We start from the raw sequence: 18,046 nt of genomic DNA, 5'->3' as shown, positions 1-18,046 counted from the left end.
CATCATCACCATCATCACCATCATCATCACCATCATCACCATCATCATCACCACCATCACCATCATCATCATCACCATCATCACCATCATCATCATCATCATCATCAACATCACCACCATCACCATCTCTACCACCATCAACATCTCTACCACCATCATCATCACCATCATCACCATCATCACCACCACCACCATCATCATCACCATCATCACCATCATCAGCACCACCATCACCATCTCTACATCATCATCATCATCAACATCATCACCACCATCACCATCTCTACCACCATCTTCATCACCATCATCACCATCATCACCATCATCACCACCACCACCATCATCATCACCATCATCACCATCATCATCATCATCATCATCACCATCATCACCATCATCATCACCATCATCACCATCATCATCACCACCATCACCATCTCTACATCATCATCATCATCAACATTATCACCGCCATCACCATCTCTACCACCATCACCATCTCTACCACCATCATCATCATCATCATCACCATCATCACCACCATCACCACCATCACCATCTCTACAGCATCATCATCATCAACATCATCACCATCACCACAATCATCACCACCATCATCATCATTATCACCTTCATCACCACCACCATCAATCAGCACCATCATCTTCATCACAGCCACAGCCATTAGTATTTCTCTCTCCTACGTGATAATCCAAACATGTTCCTCGACTCCCTCGAAATGTGCTGGGAAGCTGGCCAGGATGTGGAAAGCTTGGGCGCTTCAGGAGACCAACTCAGCCCTGAGCCCAGCACAGCCCACAGGTAAATCTGCCCCTCCTCTGGCCCACCTGGTGCTGAGTCTGGGGTCTTTATGAAGCCCTGCTCACTTGTTCAGACCTGGCACTTGTCTGCAGCCAGTGCTTCCAGTCACGCTGGGATGCCCCCATCGCTGCTATTGGAGCGAAGTGAATCATGTCCCACCTCCCCTTGGGTGTGCTGGGGATTCATGTGCTTTATCTCTGTTTCATTCCTTAATCTTCTCAATAACCCAAGGAAGCAAGTACTGATATTACGTCTTCTCACAGATGAAGAAACTGGCTCAGTCGAGGAGCTGGGATTAGAACCCTCACTATCTTTCCCTCCCCACCTACTAAAATCCACCTACATACACTTGCGTTTTCCCAGGCCAACACTGTCTAGTAAAACACAATGTGAACCATCTATGGAATTTTATATTTTCTAGCAGCCACACTGAAAACCAATAAGAACCAATAAGAAACCAGGGAAAATATTCTATTTGTTTAACCCAATATATTAGAAATATTCTTGTTTCAACATGGAGTCAATAGAAAAATTACAGTGAGCCTGTGATGTTCTTGTACTCATACTGAATCTTTGAAATATGGTGTGTGTTCGACATCTCACATGGGATGAGCTACATTTCCGGCGCTCGGCGGCCTCATGTGGTGAGCGGCCACGTTGGACTGTGCTGGGATAAGGATGTTGCTGTCTGCTTCATAGGTGTGGTTTTCAACTGAGCTGATACACATAGAGAGCACTTAAGCAGTGTTTTCCTTCATTATCATCAGTGTTACTGAGGCCTGGGGAGCTCCAGAGGTATTGAATGAATGTATGATATGCCGAAACCTCACTCTTAGACATTCGCAGCATTCTATAGTTCTTGCTCAAAACTTCCTTCCTTGCTTTGCTTCCCCGGCTGTGGCTGGCAAGCCTCCCAGCCCCTCCCGGGGGCCCAGTGTGGACCATTGCTGTCTTACTTTCCTTGCTCCCATATGGAACCCACAGCATGTGCAGCGGCCCCTCCCTGCTGCCCAGAGAGATGGCCAAGGTTCCTGGGAGGAATCCCAGGCACAAATCCTTGTACACAGCCAAAGGCAGCCTCCTGGCGTTTGGCTGCTTTGTTGGCATGGGGCAGGGGCCTTTTCTAAACGTTGGGGGAGGTGAGTCCGCTGACGGGCCAGAGGTACTGCCCCGCCCATGGTCAGGGTCTGGTTCTCCGAGGAGCACTGATCCCATGCCCATTCCAGAGGGTGAGGCTTTGCCAAGCGCCGTGCCAGGTGGAAAACGCCTGTCCGTGCCGCACTCCCGCCAGCATCCTGGACAAGCGGCGAGTGGGAGGGGCCGCGGCTGTGAGCAGAGCCTCTAAGTTGCAGGAAGAGGCTCCGAGCAGGGGCCTGGGGTGGGGTTTGAAAGGCTGGCTCGGGTCCAAAGCTATGGACAGGACATGTAAAGAAGGCGTATCATCTGTTCTCACATTTTTAAGAGGGATATGCCGTGTCCTGCGCCACGCTGCTCTGCGGTCGGTCCTAGGAGCGGAGAATGAGCTTGCATTCCATACCCTCCACGTGCATCCCTGTGCATTCACACACACCATGGCGACTTGCACACTCAGACGAGCCGCGATGTCAGATACCCGTGCGTGCACACACCTGTGCCCATCCCCACGTACATTTGCACGGGAGGAGGGGCGGGGGTCGCCCCTGCACACTGACTACCACGGACCTAATGTGTGTCCAGGAATTAATTTCCTGGCACATAATTTGTTTACCCAGTCACGGGCTTCTGAGAGGCTTCCCTGACGCAGCCCTGTGGTCACTCCCCAGCAGCGGCAGGGAGCTGCATAGGGCCGAGGTCCTGAGCCCCGATGAACAAGAGAAGACGGGGAGGCCCCCAGTAGTCAAGGGTCCTGCGGCCACAGGCAGAGCCAGGGACAGAGCTTATACCCAACCTCTCTCTCCTGGATGACTCCACCCCTGCCGCCTCGCTTCCCCACATGTGGGTGGCTGTCCTCTGTCTCTAGCCCGTACACTTTATAGGGGCAGAAACTGTGTTTCTGGGCAGAAACCTCTCATTTCTCGGCAAGTACCCGCACCAGGGAGCCAGCAGGCGGTATGGCAAAGCACAGGACCAAGGTTCAAAATCAACCCTACTCATTACCAGCTGTGTGGCCTTGGGCGAATTACTGAACCTCTCAGACCTTCAGTTTCGGCGCCTACAAAGAGGACTCGTCACATCTGCTTCAGGGTATTGCTATGACGATTTCAGGAAGTGTTCAATAAATGCTAGTGAATGTCTGTTGCATGATCCGAGGAAGGTCTTATCGGCATACATATAGAGCACTTGGCACGGGACGTGATAACACCCACTAAATGCAGCCCCTTTCTCGTGGCGCAGGGTGGATACTCTCCAGTAGAAGGAAGAAAAGAACAAAGAGATGGAAAAACCAGTCGTATCTGTAGTCACCTTTATCATAGTTCACGTTCCCAAGTCGACTTGGCTGAGTTTCTGAGCTCACTGCCCTGTCCTCCTCAATTTCTCTCTTCCTGGTTGGCATCTTGCTCCTTCAATTACAGAACTTTTAGATAATTTTTTACTATCCAATAGGGCAAGTCTTCCCTCAGAACGCTACTTCCTCAAAGTTTTTTCTTGGCAATTCTCACAACCTTTTCTTCCATATGAACATCTATAATCATTTTTCCAGTAAACTCCCACTGGGCGCCTGAGGGAACTTGCATTCCTATTATATATTAGTGAGCAGAGGACGGCCATGTATGGAGTTTGGCCAGAAAGCAAAGACCTGGTCGCCATCTGTCTCACAGCCCTCGCTGGGGGCGTCAGGATGCTCTGAGAGCTCCCTTTGTCTGGGAGCTCCTGGATCTGGACACCAGTGTGGGCTGGGTCGTGTTGGGTGCCCAGAGAAGGTCCTCGGGGTGAGGGGGAGCTGCAGAGAAGAGAGGTCCCGAGCCTCCCCTTCAGTCTGCTGTCTGGGTCTGTCCGGACTCTTGGATCCCATGCTGCATGGCCCCATAGCTGAGCCCGGGGATCTGGACCCCTTTCTTCCCCAGCACCTCCTGCTCTGGGAGGTAATGGGCTCCCGTGTACTTGGCCCTGCCTACAGCTTCTTTCCTTCTCCTCGCTCAGACTCCTGCTACCCTACACATCTCACCTCTCCTCATCCACCCCTTGTCCTCCCAGCCATAGCAACCCCCAATAAAGGCTGCTTCAGCTCCTCGTGGTTGCTCTAGTCTGTAGGAAATGCTTGGTTGCCCCTCAGCTAGGAAAGCTCTGGAAGAAAGAGCAGGATTTGGCAGGGGAAGATCTAAATTGGAGCCCTGGCCACTTATTCATTGTGAGACTCTGAACAAGTTCCTTGCTTGCCTTAAGCTTCCATTTCTTTCTTCTGTAAAATGAAGTTAGTATCTCCTTTTGTAGCACGGTGGGCACCATGCAAGGTTCAAAGGATTTCACAATGAATCACACAGATAAACTCCTTGCCCTCCTTAAACCTACTGCGGTGCTTGGAGGAACCTCCATCCCCCAGGTCCAGAGGCAACCGGGCTGTGGTCGGCCACCAGCTCTCAGCCTCAGATCTGGCTGAGTCAGAATCAGTGTCTTTGAGCCCGTGGGCGAGTCGCTTTACCCCTGAGCCTCAGCTCCCTCATCCACAAATGGGGCGCATTGATCCCCAAGGAAGCTGTCATTGGGAGTGGGTAACGAAATCCTTCTTGACGCCTTCCCTCTGTCTCTCGGCTTTACTACTGGCAGAAGGCACTGGCCGGGGCTGTGGGGTCTTGGATTCAGTTCTTCCCAGCTGCCCACCTCCTGCCTGCCCTGGGTCTGCCTCTAACCCACAGCCAGCAGGCTGCGTGCTTCTTGGAGGTGCGGACCCTTCCCCCTTCCCTTCGGAGTGCCTGGGCTAGACAGAGGAGAGAGAGAACCCTCGGGATCCCCCGAAAGAGCAGGTGTCACGTGCAGGGCCCCAGGGCGCACGCTTCATAAGCTGAAGAGGGCTGTGCCAGCGGAGGCACCAGCAGTCGGGGGTGGAAACCACCCCAAGCAATGTTTGCTCAAGAGAGGCGCTTGTGTTGAAAGCTGGCGTTTTCCTTTCCAGCTTCTCTGGGTGTTTTCCGACTCCTCTCCGTGTAGTATCCCCAGCACTTGGAGACTCACGTTCCAAACCCAAGACTTTACAAGTCTCCTGCCAGCGTCTTCGCTTAGCACTACGCGGGGATGAGTGACTGGCCCAAGGTCACACGGCCAGTCTGGGCAGAGCTGGGACTGGAGTCCAGGCCCCCGACTCCCCGCTCCAACAAGTGCCCCTTTCTGCTGAGTTTCAGGTGGGAAAGAAGGGCGTGGACCACTTGTTTGCTTTGTCCGCCCCCCAGGGGCTGCCCCCTCCCCCGACTCCACCAGCTGACCCCGCACAGCCCCACCCCCCACCCCCCGGGCTTCGCCCTGGCCCCTACGTGGGCGCCAGCTTGCCCCCACACTTCCAGCCCCTCTCGATCTGCCCACCCGTGTAGCAGAACGGGCTGGAGAACGGGATCGGGGGCCCCTCTGTAAGCCCCTGCAGGCGGGACTCACCGCGGCCAGGGCGCTTCCCGCGGCTACTGCTGTCACCGCTGCCAGTGTCCAGGGCAGGAGCCACCTCATGCCTGGAAGTCAGGGGCAAAGGCATCGACCGAGCCGCCCAGAGGATCCGGCCGCCTCTCGGGGGAGCTGGGCCGAGAGACTGGCCTGGCCCATCAGGAGCAGGAGATATGCCGCTTCCCACAGCCCTGGGGGGGGGGGGTTATTAAAGCAAGATCTGACGTCAGAGTTTAGGACAAACCCTGCATTTTCCTCTGAAAAAACTTTTCCTGCCTCTCTCTCTCTCTTTTTTTTTCCTTTCTTCCCTCTGTCCCCACCTCCAGCCCAAGCTTGGCCAGCCTCTCGGGCTCTGACAGCTCTTAAAGGGAAAGTTACAGGGCTATGATTTCACACTGGGGCAGTGAATTCGCACAGAGGGAGCTGGGGTCATCCTGCCGAGGTATTTCACCAAGGTGGGGAGGGGGACATCGCAGGAGGGCTCAAGGTGGAGGCGGGGATACCCTTACCCCAGGCTGGCGGGGGGCTTTGAACGTGCTCCCAGCGGAGAGAAGTAAACTCCCTCCCGTTTCTTCAGACTGCTCCTACTTCTGGTTTTCATTTGCCATCATTCACTCTTCTCTCCCTGGCTGCAAGCAAAGGAGGGTGGCTCTGAGAGCAGCCATCTAGAAATGATAGGAATTTACAAATGACCTCAGCTCTGGGGCTCAGGTTCTCATCAGCCCTCCAGGACCAATTAAAGCCGTGGCGGCCAATTCACAGCTGTTCCTGTTTCCTATCATCAGCCCGAGAGGCCCTTCTGGTGCTGGCGCTGTCTCTCCACGTCTGGGCGCTTGTTATCACTGGTGGGCTCGGATGCCTCGCCTGGTCCCTGCTGGACACTGCCACACAGGTGAGGGGTCTCCTCTGGGGCCCCGTCTACCCTTTTCCAGCCCCCTCATCCCCGTGGGGATCTCAGTGTAGTATCCCTCCTGACTGGCCCCCAGCCTCCCCTCCCGACACCCATTGTCTATGTCCTCTAGGACTTCCCAGAGCCATCAGAGCAAACCTTGGAAAATTGAACCAAGATCCCTCCTGGCTACAGCCTCCCCGAGCCTGCCCAGTGACTTACGCGGAATCCCCAGTCCTGGCGAGGCGTCCGAGACCTCCCCGCACACTTCTCTGTCCACTCTCCCTGTGCTACACTTGACCATGCCGGCCGCCTTGCGGGTCCTCTCACACCCCAGCAAGGTCCCATCCCTGTGCTTCCCGTAGCAGTCACTCCCTCTCTTCTCTTTTCCTTGCAGCCTCTACAAGGGGACGTGGAGCATGCATGGCTGCTCAGTGGTGGTGTAGGTTTGTGACCATAGATGTGACCCCTCAAGAGGGCTCCTAGAAAAGATTGCATCCTTTGGAAGGAGATTATTCTCTACTTATTCTTTTTACCTTGTGTGCAGAGTTGATGGCTGGAGCTGCAGCAGTCATATTGGGTACAAGAGGCACAAGCTTGAGGATGAAAAGCCAATGTGCTGAGGATGGTAGAGCAGAAAGAGGAAAAGAGCTTGGGGCTCTGGGATTTTATGGTGTTACTGAACCAAACCTGGAGCAGCTACCTCCAGACTTTCTGTCACATGAGCTAATTCAGTGACTTACTGAGTAAGCTGAAGTTAGATATTTTATTCCTTGGTGCCAAAAGTCTCCTAACTGTTACATGGGGCTTTACAAAAATCATGCATATCAAGTGCCCAAGGAGGGGGGGTATGTTACATGGAGACTGCTCTATAAATGTGAATCCTTGCTTCCTTCTTATAAACTTACTTGCTGCTCTTCAAAATAAGTCCCATGAAGCAAGTATGGTCAACAAGTGTCATTAAAGGAGTCACGCAAGGTGTTAGGTGCTAATCCAGGTTCGGTGACCCTTTGATGAACACCAGGTGCAGATCGGTTCCATGCTATGAGCTATCTGATGACCATAAGGGAGACAGAGTGGAATGTCAGAGTTGCTAGCTGATCTGAGGGCATACACTAACTTAGTGGAAGGTGTGGGGCTGGATCCCAAGAATCTGAACCCTGACTGACAAGGCAGAGTCAGGATCTGACACTTCCAAGTGAGTGAGCTTGACCTGCCAAAGGCTCTCGATGTTCTCTGCTAGGAGCCAAGCAGAACCCAGAGAATGCTGGGTCGTTTTGGGAAATCTGTTGGTGGGGAGCAATTGGAGCAGACACGCCAAAGCATGATACGGTGCTGCTCACGTACTCCTGCTGGGGAAGCCTCAGGCGGCCCAGCTGGTCCCCCTGGAACCTGCCAGCCTTCAGCACCCGTGACACCTGGAGAGAGGTGACACAGTGACTCAGGCAGAGTGTTGCCACTTACTGGAGGGCCTTGGACAACCAACAGTCTCTCTGTACTTCGGTTTCCTTTGTGTAAAGAAATAGGATTGTGTTAGTGCACGAGCCAGGTAGGTGTGTCCCGGCATTTGTGAATGGTGGCGTCGGAATGGACCGGTATGACTGGGTCGCCCTATGTCCATCCTGCTTCAGGGGTCCGGCATCTTGAAAGAGCTCATGGTGCAGCCTGGGTGTGTGGCTGGGGTCCGCCTTGGTGGGTGGGGGTGCAGGGCCAGACACTTGCTGCACGCGAGCTGGACAAACTCTAAGCGACTGGCTGGTGGTGACTGGGACTCTAGCTGCCATTTATGGGGCATCCACCATGTTCCAGTAACACTCGATGTCCCACCAAAGCCTCCTCTCAGATCCCGCTCTGGCCCCATCCCCATCCTGCAGATGAGGAAACTGAGGCCTGGGGAGAGGAAGTGCCGGGTGGCAGCATTCAGCAGGCGCGGCAGAATCGTGATCGGAACTCAGACCTGAGCGGCTTCAGAACAAGGCTTTCTTCCAGCAGGCCAAGTGTGGGACAAATAAATGGGTGGGTGCAGGAATGAATGAACACGGTAAATGGACAGACGGGTGGGCAGATGGAGGAATGTGTGCAGAGATGGGTCCACTGTCTGGAATGTTCCAGTTCCCAAGCTGTCCCAGGCTGGGCTCCACATCTGTTCTCTGCATCCATGTCTCCTTTCCCTGACCATTCTGCTGACACAGGCCCTGGGGGGTCTCATAGATGGTGAGGTGCAAGGGCAAGACCAGCCCCACGTCTTCCTCTCTGGGCCATATCCCCGGCAGCCGCCCAGAACGCAGCACGGTGCATGCCCAAGACACACTGAGCGAGCGGCCAGGTGAACGAGTGGAGCAGGTGAGGAGGTGCTGAGGGGATGTACAGACGATGAGGGAAGGAAGGAAAGAAGGAGGGGAAGGAGGAGAGAAGGAGGGAAGAGGGAGAGAAGAAGGGAAGGGGGAAGGAGGGAAGGGGGAGGGAGGGAAGGCAGGAAGAGGGAAAGGGGGAGGGAAGGGAGGAGGGGGAGGGAACGTAGGAAGGGGGAAGGAGGGAAGGAAGGGGGGCCATACAGGGCCCCATCTGCACATAGCCTTGTCTCCTCACTCCACCTCCCCCCTGCTCTCCGTGCCTCTCCCCACCCCCCACCCCCAACAGCAAGGACCTGCATCCTTGAACTCCTGCCATCCGTATGTATCTTTGTAAAATATGTAGTGAGGGTTTTGATTTAATAATCGAGTATGAAGCATGAACTATGTGCTAAGCTCTGCTCTGAGAACCTTACAGGGAGGGAGGTGCTGATTTCATCCCTCTATATATTTGGGGAAGTTGAAGTGCAGAGAGCTGAAGGGTCAGCAAGTAAGTCACAGTGCAGAGTCAAGAGCAGAGCGTGGGCTCTTCCTGCAGATGAAGGGCGGGATACGGCCTCCTGCAACCACCCTCCAGCTCCTGTTTCCCACTCACTTCTGTGGTTTTCTGAACCCTCCACTCCTTCTTTCTGGAGTGTGGCTTCTGCTGTTCCTCAGTTTCCCCAGTGTGCAATCTTCAGATTCGGCCTCATCACATTGCCCTCATGAGGGGCCCTCACGTGACCTCCAGCTCCCGCCTGGCAGGCTCAGACATGTCCCCTTACAGGCCAGTGGGAGGGTTTCTGTGAGATTCGGGCCTCACCGTTAGTTGTCACTGTGGCTGATGCTGTTCCTGTGTAGCTAATGCACAGGTCTGGGTGGGACCCTGCCTCCTGCCGTTCCCTGGCCGTGTGACTTCTCTGGTTTGCCTGCTGGTTTCTCTGCCTCTAACACGGGGATGAGGGAGGTGCTGATCGCTCTGAACTGTTCCCAGCCCAGAGTCAGTGCTGTGTGAGGGTGTGTTCAAGCCGCTGAGCACATCGGCAGGGCTCCATAGCACCCCTCGTCTGTAATGAATGTTCTCACTTGGCCTCTGCTGGGGGAGCAGGGCAGGGACTGGACAAGGTCAGCTCTGTGACCTGCCCCCAGGCCTGACACACATCAGGCACTGCAGACGTGTGCAGCGAAGGACAGGGGAGGCTGCGCGGGGCAGAGTTTGCCTGGAGCCTCATTACCAAAAGCCTCCACTTCACCTCTTGCAGAGTCCCTGTCTCCAGCTGTCTGCATGTTCTCTTTTAGTCTGAGCAGAGCTTCGAGGAGCTTCCTGCAGCAGACCTCCCAGAGCTGTAAATACATTCCAAAGAGGGCCTGGAGGAGGGGGTTCAAGAACCTCTGTTCATTTAAGAGCATTCCTAGGCCAAACAGTAAGGCCGCCTTGACCAGAACCAGATGCACGGAAGATTCCAGAGACACTCAGGACCAGGCGCCCAGGAAGCCCCAGATCTGCTCACAGCCTATTTGTCATTTGTTTGTCCCATGAATGATCACCGAGCCCACATTGTGCAGGCAGCGCGATGCCAGTTCCAGGGGCTCCTCAGACCCACACAACACACCCCTGCCTGGGAGAGAGAGGCCGGTTGTCCTAAACCAACCTGACCGCTTCCGAAGGCAGAGGAGTGAACGTGGGTCTGCTGTGCCTCCCTGCCACGCTCGCTCGGTGGCCCAGGTGGGGCTCTGCTCTCCTCCTGGGCCCCAAGCAAGGATGGAAGAACCCTTAAAGGGGTCACCCTTGACCCCAGGACTGCCTAGATTCCAAGGGGTCAAGGTAACCAACTCTCATGCTCAGCCAGAACACCTAGGTCTGCTCCAGGAGGCTGGAGTCACGGGGAGCCCCTGGATGGTTCCCCTGCTTACTCCTTGCTTCTAGAGCAACGACTGACTTGGGCAGGAGAACACCTCTAGCATCAGCCATGGCCATAGGTGGGGATCCCCAGGACCCCCCCATGTCTCACCTGGGAAGGTAGAAGGGGAAAGCAAGAGCATTGGGGTCAGGTGGGTCTACACCAAACTCTCCCTTTGTTATGCATCATGTGGCAGATCTTGGGGAAGCCAATTCTAGTCTCTGAGCCTCAGTTTTCCTATCTGTAAAATGGGGTTAACAATCATATCTACCTCTTAGGGCCGTGATGGAGATTAAATTAGTTCTCGGTCTGTGGTAGATGCTGAATACATGGTTATGATTAATATGCTTTTTGCTCTTCATCACAGAGACTTCGCCTGTGTCCCTTCCTGGGTCACCCCGAGCTTCCCCTGAGTGTGCTCTCCTCAGCATGGCTGGGGGTTGGGACCCAGTATCCCCAGTTCTTCTCTGTCTCTGCCTCCTCCAGTAAAATCCCATAGTCCTCCCAGTCCTCAGGTTGTGGGCTTCTGCCAGTCTCTTTGATGAAAATGAGCAGGGGGGAGTGGGGACACAGGTGCCAATAAGGAAAGACAAATGGAAACAGTGAGACAGGGACAGCAGGGCCACCTAGGCTGACTGGCTCCTAATTCCCTGGTGGCTTTCTCCTAAAGGAGTGGCGGGGTCCTCTGACCTGAGACCCTTTGAATGCAAACACAAATGTGCCCTCAACTTGTCTACCCCGAGACCCCTTTCTGCCCGGACCCACAGGGTCTTTGGGGGCCCTCGACCTGGAGCATCCGTGGCATCTCCAACCTGGGATTCCCAGGTGGCCGAGAGGCAGCTGCTGTGGATGGGAGCAGGGACAGGCTCCCAGGACCACGCCAGTCCTTTCCATCTCTCCCCCAACTCTGAGCTGACCCTCAGTGACTCCAGAGATGGCAGTGATAAAAGGAAACCTCCTTCACCTTCTTCTAAAAGGACAATGCTATCTACCTCATGAGATTTTAGTGAGTCTTAAAGTAAATGAATCTGTGTCTCAGATCCCTGTGAAGTTGGCGACATGGGTTACTTCTCGGTTGGCTACTTGCCCAAGGCCTCTCTATGTTTGTTTTGTTTTTTTTTTAAAGATTTTATTTATTTATTTGAGAGGGAGAGAATGAGAGACAGAGAGCACAAGAGGGAAGAGGGCAGAGGGGGAAGCAGACCCCCCGCCGAGCAGGGAGCCCGATGTGGGACTCGATCCCGGGACTCCAGGATCATGACCTGAGCCGAAGGCAGTCGCTTAACCAACTGAGCCACCCAGGCGCCCTCTCTCTGTTTTTTTTAAGACTTTAGTTTCTTAGTTTTAGGTTTAGAATAAAGCTGAGAGAAAGGTATAGAGATTTCCCATATGCCCGCTGCCCATACATAGAACAGCCTCCCCACTATCACTGTCACCCACCGAAATGGCACGTTTTCTACCAGGGATGAACCGACACTGACTCACGCTCATCACCCAAAGTCCACAGGCACAATAGGGCTCCTTCTTGATGCCGTACACACCATAGGTATGGACAGACATTCCATGGCCTGCAGCTGTTAAAATATCCTAGAGTATTTGGGGCGCCTGGGTGGCTCAGTCGGTTAGGCGACTGCCTTCGGCTCAGATCATGATCCTGGAGTCCCGGGATCGAGTCCCGCATCGGGCTCCCTGCTCGGCAGGGAGTCTGCTTCTCCCTCTGACCCTCCTCCCTCTCATGCTCTCTGTCTCTCATTCTCTCTCTCTCAAATAAATAAATAAAATCTTTAAAATATCCCAGAGTATTTTCACCACCCTAAAACTCCTCTGTGCTCCGTCCGCTCACCTCCCCTCACACCAACCCTCGGCAACTGCTGAACTTTTTACTGTGTCCATAGTTTTGCCTTTTTCAGAGCGTTATACGATCGGAATCCCGCAGTATCTAGCCTTTTCAGATTGACTTCTTCCACGTGGTGTTATGTTCTGAAGATTTCTCCATGTCTCTTTAGCGCTGAATAATATTCCATTTTCTGTATATACCACAGGTTATTTATCCACTCACCTACTGAAGGGTGGCTCGGTTGCTTCCAAGCGTGGCAGCTGTGAATCAAACTGTAATAAACGGGCGCCTGGGTGGCTCAGTTGGTTAAGCGACTGCCTTAGGCTCAGGTCATGGTCCTGGAGTCCCTGGATGGAGTCCCGCATCGGGCTCCCTGCTCGGCGGGGAGCCTGCTTCTGCCTCTGACCCTCCCCCCTTTCATGTGCTCTCTCTCTCTCATTCTCTCTGTCTCAAATAAATAAATAAAATCTTTAAAAAAAAAAAAAAGATGTTACATCATCTTTAAAAAAAAAGAACTGTAATAAACATCTGCGTGCAGGTTTTTGTGTGGACATAAGTTCTCAGCTCCTTTGGGTAAATACCAAGGGGCTCAATTGTCGGCTCTATGGTAAGAGTAGGTTTCTTTTTGTAAGACACCACCAAATTGTCTTCCAAAGCGGTTGCTGCATTTTGCATCCCCCGCCATCAGTGAATGAGAGTTCCTGTGGCCCCATAGCCTCGCCCACACTTGGTGCTGTCAATGTTCTGGATTTGGGCCGTTCTAATAGGTGTGTAGCAGTTCCTCAGTATTGTTTTAATACTCCCATGTTTTATTTAATTCATTGCCTCAGAGCCGCTGGATGAAGCAGGTACTAACATCATCCCCATTTTACTGAAGCAGAAACGGGTTCACAGAGGTGAGTAAAGGGTCAAAGTCACCAGACGGGTGGAGCTGGGGCTTGGACCCCAGAATGCCAGAGCCCTTACCCACGTTTACGCCTCTCTGAGCGAGGGGCATGCAAAGCTCCAGGTCTCGTGCATGTTCGAGGAGGAAAGGAGAGTGATCTGGAGCCCTGGGCAGGCTTGGTGGGAAAAGTGGGTGCTCATTGAGTGGTGGGGGCTGTGCTGGGTGTGGGTGGCAGTCAGCAGGAAGGTTGCCGGGTTCCAGGCTCGAAAGCAGCGAGCAGCCTGGTTTCGGAAAGGAGCATAATGTCACCCTTGTCCTTGGCACTGAGGCTTTTCAAAACGCCAGTGAAGGAACCTCAGAGAAGCAGGTTCAAAGCCAGCCTGCAGGAGACTCCCCAGCCTTTGTGCCGCGTGGGGGGCTAGGTTGGGCCAGGGATGGGCCTGTCTGTTTCATTTTTGAGTTCCTGGGCATCTGGCCAGCCTCAGATGCAGCCCAGTGTGGTCTGGACATTCTCAAAAGTCACTGTATATGGAATTCACTTTTTAAAATGTACAGATCCCCAGGACTGCGACCCAGAGGTTCTGAGCTAGTGTGTCTGGGAAAGGCTGCAAATTTGCTTTTAAACAAACACTTCCTGATAAGTCTGCGGGAGGGCTTCCCTGGAGCCTGTTTTGAGAAACAGGGCAGAGTAAGCAAGCCTGTGCCCTGGGTATAAGCAGGCCTGAACTGGATTCAGCTCCTGCCAGCTTTTCACCTTGGAAGAGCCGTTTACATTCTCTGAGGCTCTTTTTTTTTTTTTTTTTTTTTTAAAGATTTTATTTATTTATTTGAGAGAGAGAATGAGATAGAGAGAGAGATCATGAGGGTCAGAAGGAGAAGCAGACTCCTCGCCGAGCAGGGAGCCCGATGCGGGACTCGATCCCGGGACTCCAGGATCATGACCTGAGCCGAAGGCAGTCGCTTAATCGACTGAGCCACCCAGGTGCCCCTTCTCTGAGCCTCTTATTTCTCATCTGTAAAATGGGCTGATGATGTGTTCTGTTGGGGACTGCGAGGTTGGAATGGAGCCACTGTGTTAGCGTGTGAGGGCTGCCCCCCAAAATGACCATAGCCTGGGTAGCTGACATCAGTAGGCACATATCCTCTCATAATTCTGGAGGTCAGAAACCGGAAATCCAGGAGCTGGCCAGCCTGTAGTCCCCCCGGAGTTTCTAGGGGAGAAGGCTTCCGTGCCTCTTCTGGCTCCTGGTGGCCCCAGGCTTCCCTTGGCTTGTGGCTGCATAATCTCAGTGGGTGCCTCGACTCGGCTTCTCTGTCCGTGTGTCTGTCCTCTGTGTGTCTCTATAGGGACACGAGTCATTGGACCAGGGCCCGCCTGAAGAGCCCAGGCTGATCTCATCTCAAGATCTTTAACTTATTTCCATTTGTAAAGACCTCTTTCCCAAATACGGTCACATCCCCAGCCTCTGGAGATGAGGACATGGACATGGCTTCTTGGCAGTCACCATTCAACCCATCACAGTGACGCTTATGAAAACTAGGCGTGATGCCTGGGACATGACAGGGACTCCAAAAGCATGGATCTCCTCCTCCCACTCTTTCTTGTCTCTCTCTTGGGAAATCCTGTCATCTCCACCTTCCAGACAAGGTGCAACATGACTTCTCGCCACTTCCACAGCCACCACACAGGGCCTGGGACAGTGTTGCCTTGGGCGGGTGGCCATCCTGAGAAGCTCTGGGTGGCGCTCTGATGGCTGAGGCTGGACACACAGGTACAGAGCAGCTGCGGTCGGGGGGCGGTGGGGAGGTGCCCTGGCTGGCCCTCAGGAGAACTGGGGCTTCCAGAGTCAACCCAGCTGCTCGACATTTCCTGGGGGTCGTGGGCCGACAGCTCCCCACCCAGCCCTATCCAGGAGGCCTCCTGTCTGCAGCTTAAAGGCTCCATGGCTCTGTATCCAAATGCCCATCTCTGCTGTACAGGCTGTGTTCGTTTGGAGGGAAGGGAGCTTATCAAGGGCCCCAGCAGAAAGTGGGGTTTTCTAATGTGAAAGACCGATGTCCTTTCCCTTGTGCCCAGGACTGCTCCTGACTACCGTCCAGCCTCATCTCGTACCACAACCCTCCCCTTCCCTCAGCTCAGGCTAGGCTGGAAATAATGGGTTCCACTGAAGCACATGGGAAGTTTTTTAATGGAATTTCAGGCACTGAAGCTTACACACACGATTACTGAACAGGGCTGCGCAGATTTGGGAGGAAGGAGGTGGGGGGAGTCGGAGAATCGTCCCTGCTAAGTCCGCCAGATTTTGACTTTGACCCTGCTGCCCATTATGACAGCCGTGCCCACCTGGTCTCTGGCAGTTACCCCTCTGGATCTTCATCATCCTCACTGAATTCAGAGAGCCTGTTGGCTGGAGCAGCTTCTGCTGTCAGCAGTGGCCTGCCGAAGATGTCCACATTAGCATCTCTCCCATCCCAAAGGCTTGGGGACCTGGGTATCCCTGGGACTCTCCTGGGGGTATAGCTCGGGGCAAGTGAACAGATGTATTAAAAAAAAAATCCCAGTAATCCAGTCTCCCTAAGTCCATTATGGAACATTAAGAAAGTTCTGGTATGCCAACTTCATTCTATACTGGCCACCTTTGGGTCCGGGTTTCAGGGACTTTACCTAACTGACTGTTAGAACTACTCCCAGCCGTTTGAGCCGACACGCTGGACCACGGGTGTCTGGATCATGAGCTCACGTCAATAAATAAGGCTTGATCCAATATCATATTTCTTTCACCCTAGTCTAACATCCTTATGAATCGTGTAAATGCACATGACTCAAGTGCCTATGGATATAAATCAGCAAAACTTTGTAGGTGACAAACTGGACCCTGGTGCTGCCGGAAATTGCATGAGGCTGTTAATCTGGAGGCAGTGAGAGGTGGTGGAAGTGGGTCTTGGGGAGGACCAGCCCGTCCTGACATGCAGAACATTTCTTAGTGGGTTCTACAGACGGGTGAAGATGATCTTCTTAGATGGGAAGGGAGGTTTGTTCCACCTGGAAAGTGAAGCTTACAGAATTAAGGAGTCCACGGTCCTCAGATTCATTGAAATGCCCATCTGTCCTCATCTCAATATTGAGGGTACCACTCTTTCAATGCCTTCTTCCTTGCAGGCTATGAATTCAATTTGCATTATCACTCAGTCACCCCAGGATTTGATGTTGGGTTTGGCTTTCAGAAATCTCAACCCTTTGACTACCAAAGACAAGGATTTCTTTCAGAACCACAATGGAAACACACACACTGCTTTTTGTGCAAACCTATGTTTGTCTTCCTCTCCCCCCACCTCCCTCACCTCCACCCCCGTCTCCTCCTCTCCATCCTCTGGTTCACACATCCTGGATGTTGGGAGAAAAACATTCTAGACACATGGCATCCTGCTATAGTCTCAGTTCTCCCAAGCTCCGGCCGGAAATGGGGAAGTCTGCCATGGTGGTCTTGTCCGTCAGCGGCTGGATGCTTGGGACCAAGGGTTGGGAGTCACTGCCTCCTGAAAGCACATCCACACACTCCCCCTGCTTCCCGAAGATGATCCGCGGAAGATGAAGCCTGCACGGCCATGCACCCCTCCCATTATAGGCTGGGGCAGCCATTCTGCAGAGCAGTCAACACTGCTTGATAAAATACCATGCTCAGGCTTTGGCCCTAAGGCCCAGCACCCCTAGTCCTTGTGTATACGCTTTGAGTCATTTCCTTGGGGGCCAAACGTGGGCCCTAGAGGAAGACACTCACCCAGGTTTTGCTTGTGGTGATGAGGAGCTGGAGGCAAACTTCCTTCCACCTTGGTTGGGCAAATGGGGAGGTAAACTGTTGACGATTCCAGCCCGAGGGTCCCGTGTGGCAGTTAGAAACAACAGACGGATGTGTACAGAGCCACAGGCGGGGACCTTGCAGCCCCGCGCTGGAGGAAGGACCTAAGATGGCAATGAGGCCTCCAGCCAGCACCCCTGACGTGCATCCAAGTCAGAGGCACACAACCCAACTCCCTTCCTACAAGCGTATGTTGGCGTTCGAGGGCTCGCGCTTCAGATGCTGCCCATGGCAGTAGGGGGAGGACGGCGGGGGAGGGCTGGGAGGAAGGGGCACAGAATGGACCCAGAAAGGAAATCTTGACAGTACTGATGATAGCGGGCCATGGACAGGGCGAGTGCAGCTGATTTTCCCCGTCGGCACCCAGGCAACAAAACACATTTAAGAGAAATTGGAAACCAAGGAGGAGGCGAACAGAGGGAGGAGGGAAAAGAGAGGAAGAGGAAGAGGATGGAGAGGAGGAGACGGGGGTGGGGGTGAGGGAGGTGGGGGGAGAGGAAGGCAAATATAGGTTTGCACAAAAAGCTGTGCAGGGTTGCTCACAGAGGTTTTATTTGTAACAGCCCCAAACTGGAAACAAGGAAAATGCCCTTCCCCAGGTGAATGTCTAGACCAACCAGGGCGAGCGTACTGTGGAATGCTATTATGCAATAAAAAAGAACAAAGGAAATTGGTCCCAGAAAGGACAGGGAAGGGAAGGAGGATCTGAGGGGAATCTCCCATGGTCCAGGCACTTCTAAGTTCAAGGCTCACTCTATTCCCACGGTAACCTTATGGTGCCAGGCAGTAGAATGCCCCTTTCACAGCTGAGGGAGGTGAAGCTTGGGGGGATCACAGAGTGCATTGGGCTACCATTAACAAGCACCACAGCCTGGGCGGCCTAAAGAACAAAGTTATTTTCACACGTGTCTGGAGCCAGAAGTCTGAGAATGGGGTGTGAGCAGGGCTGGTTTCTTTG

At 53.5% G+C, this 18,046-nt stretch overlaps 1 protein-coding gene across 1 annotated transcript in view; it reads right to left on the bottom strand.

Moving 5' to 3' along the window:
- Nucleotides 1-5,457, bottom strand: part of CCN4 (cellular communication network factor 4) — a 38,680-nt gene extending 33,223 nt beyond the window's left edge. The window contains exon 1 of the mRNA XM_035011981.1: nucleotides 5,386-5,457. Coding sequence (XP_034867872.1) covers nucleotides 5,386-5,454 — 69 coding nt within the window. The 5' untranslated portion in view covers nucleotides 5,455-5,457. The remainder of the gene's footprint in view (nucleotides 1-5,385) is intronic.
- Between the last annotated feature and the right edge of the window lie 12,589 nt (nucleotides 5,458-18,046).

This window comes from Mirounga leonina, unplaced genomic scaffold (genome assembly GCF_011800145.1).
Source record: "Mirounga leonina isolate KUSES-001 unplaced genomic scaffold, KU_Mleo_1.0 Mir_165, whole genome shotgun sequence".
In the NCBI taxonomy this organism is placed as follows: Eukaryota; Metazoa; Chordata; class Mammalia; order Carnivora; family Phocidae; genus Mirounga; species Mirounga leonina.
Note: the sequence above shows the minus strand (reverse complement) of the source record. Positions and strands in the feature narration are given on the sequence as shown.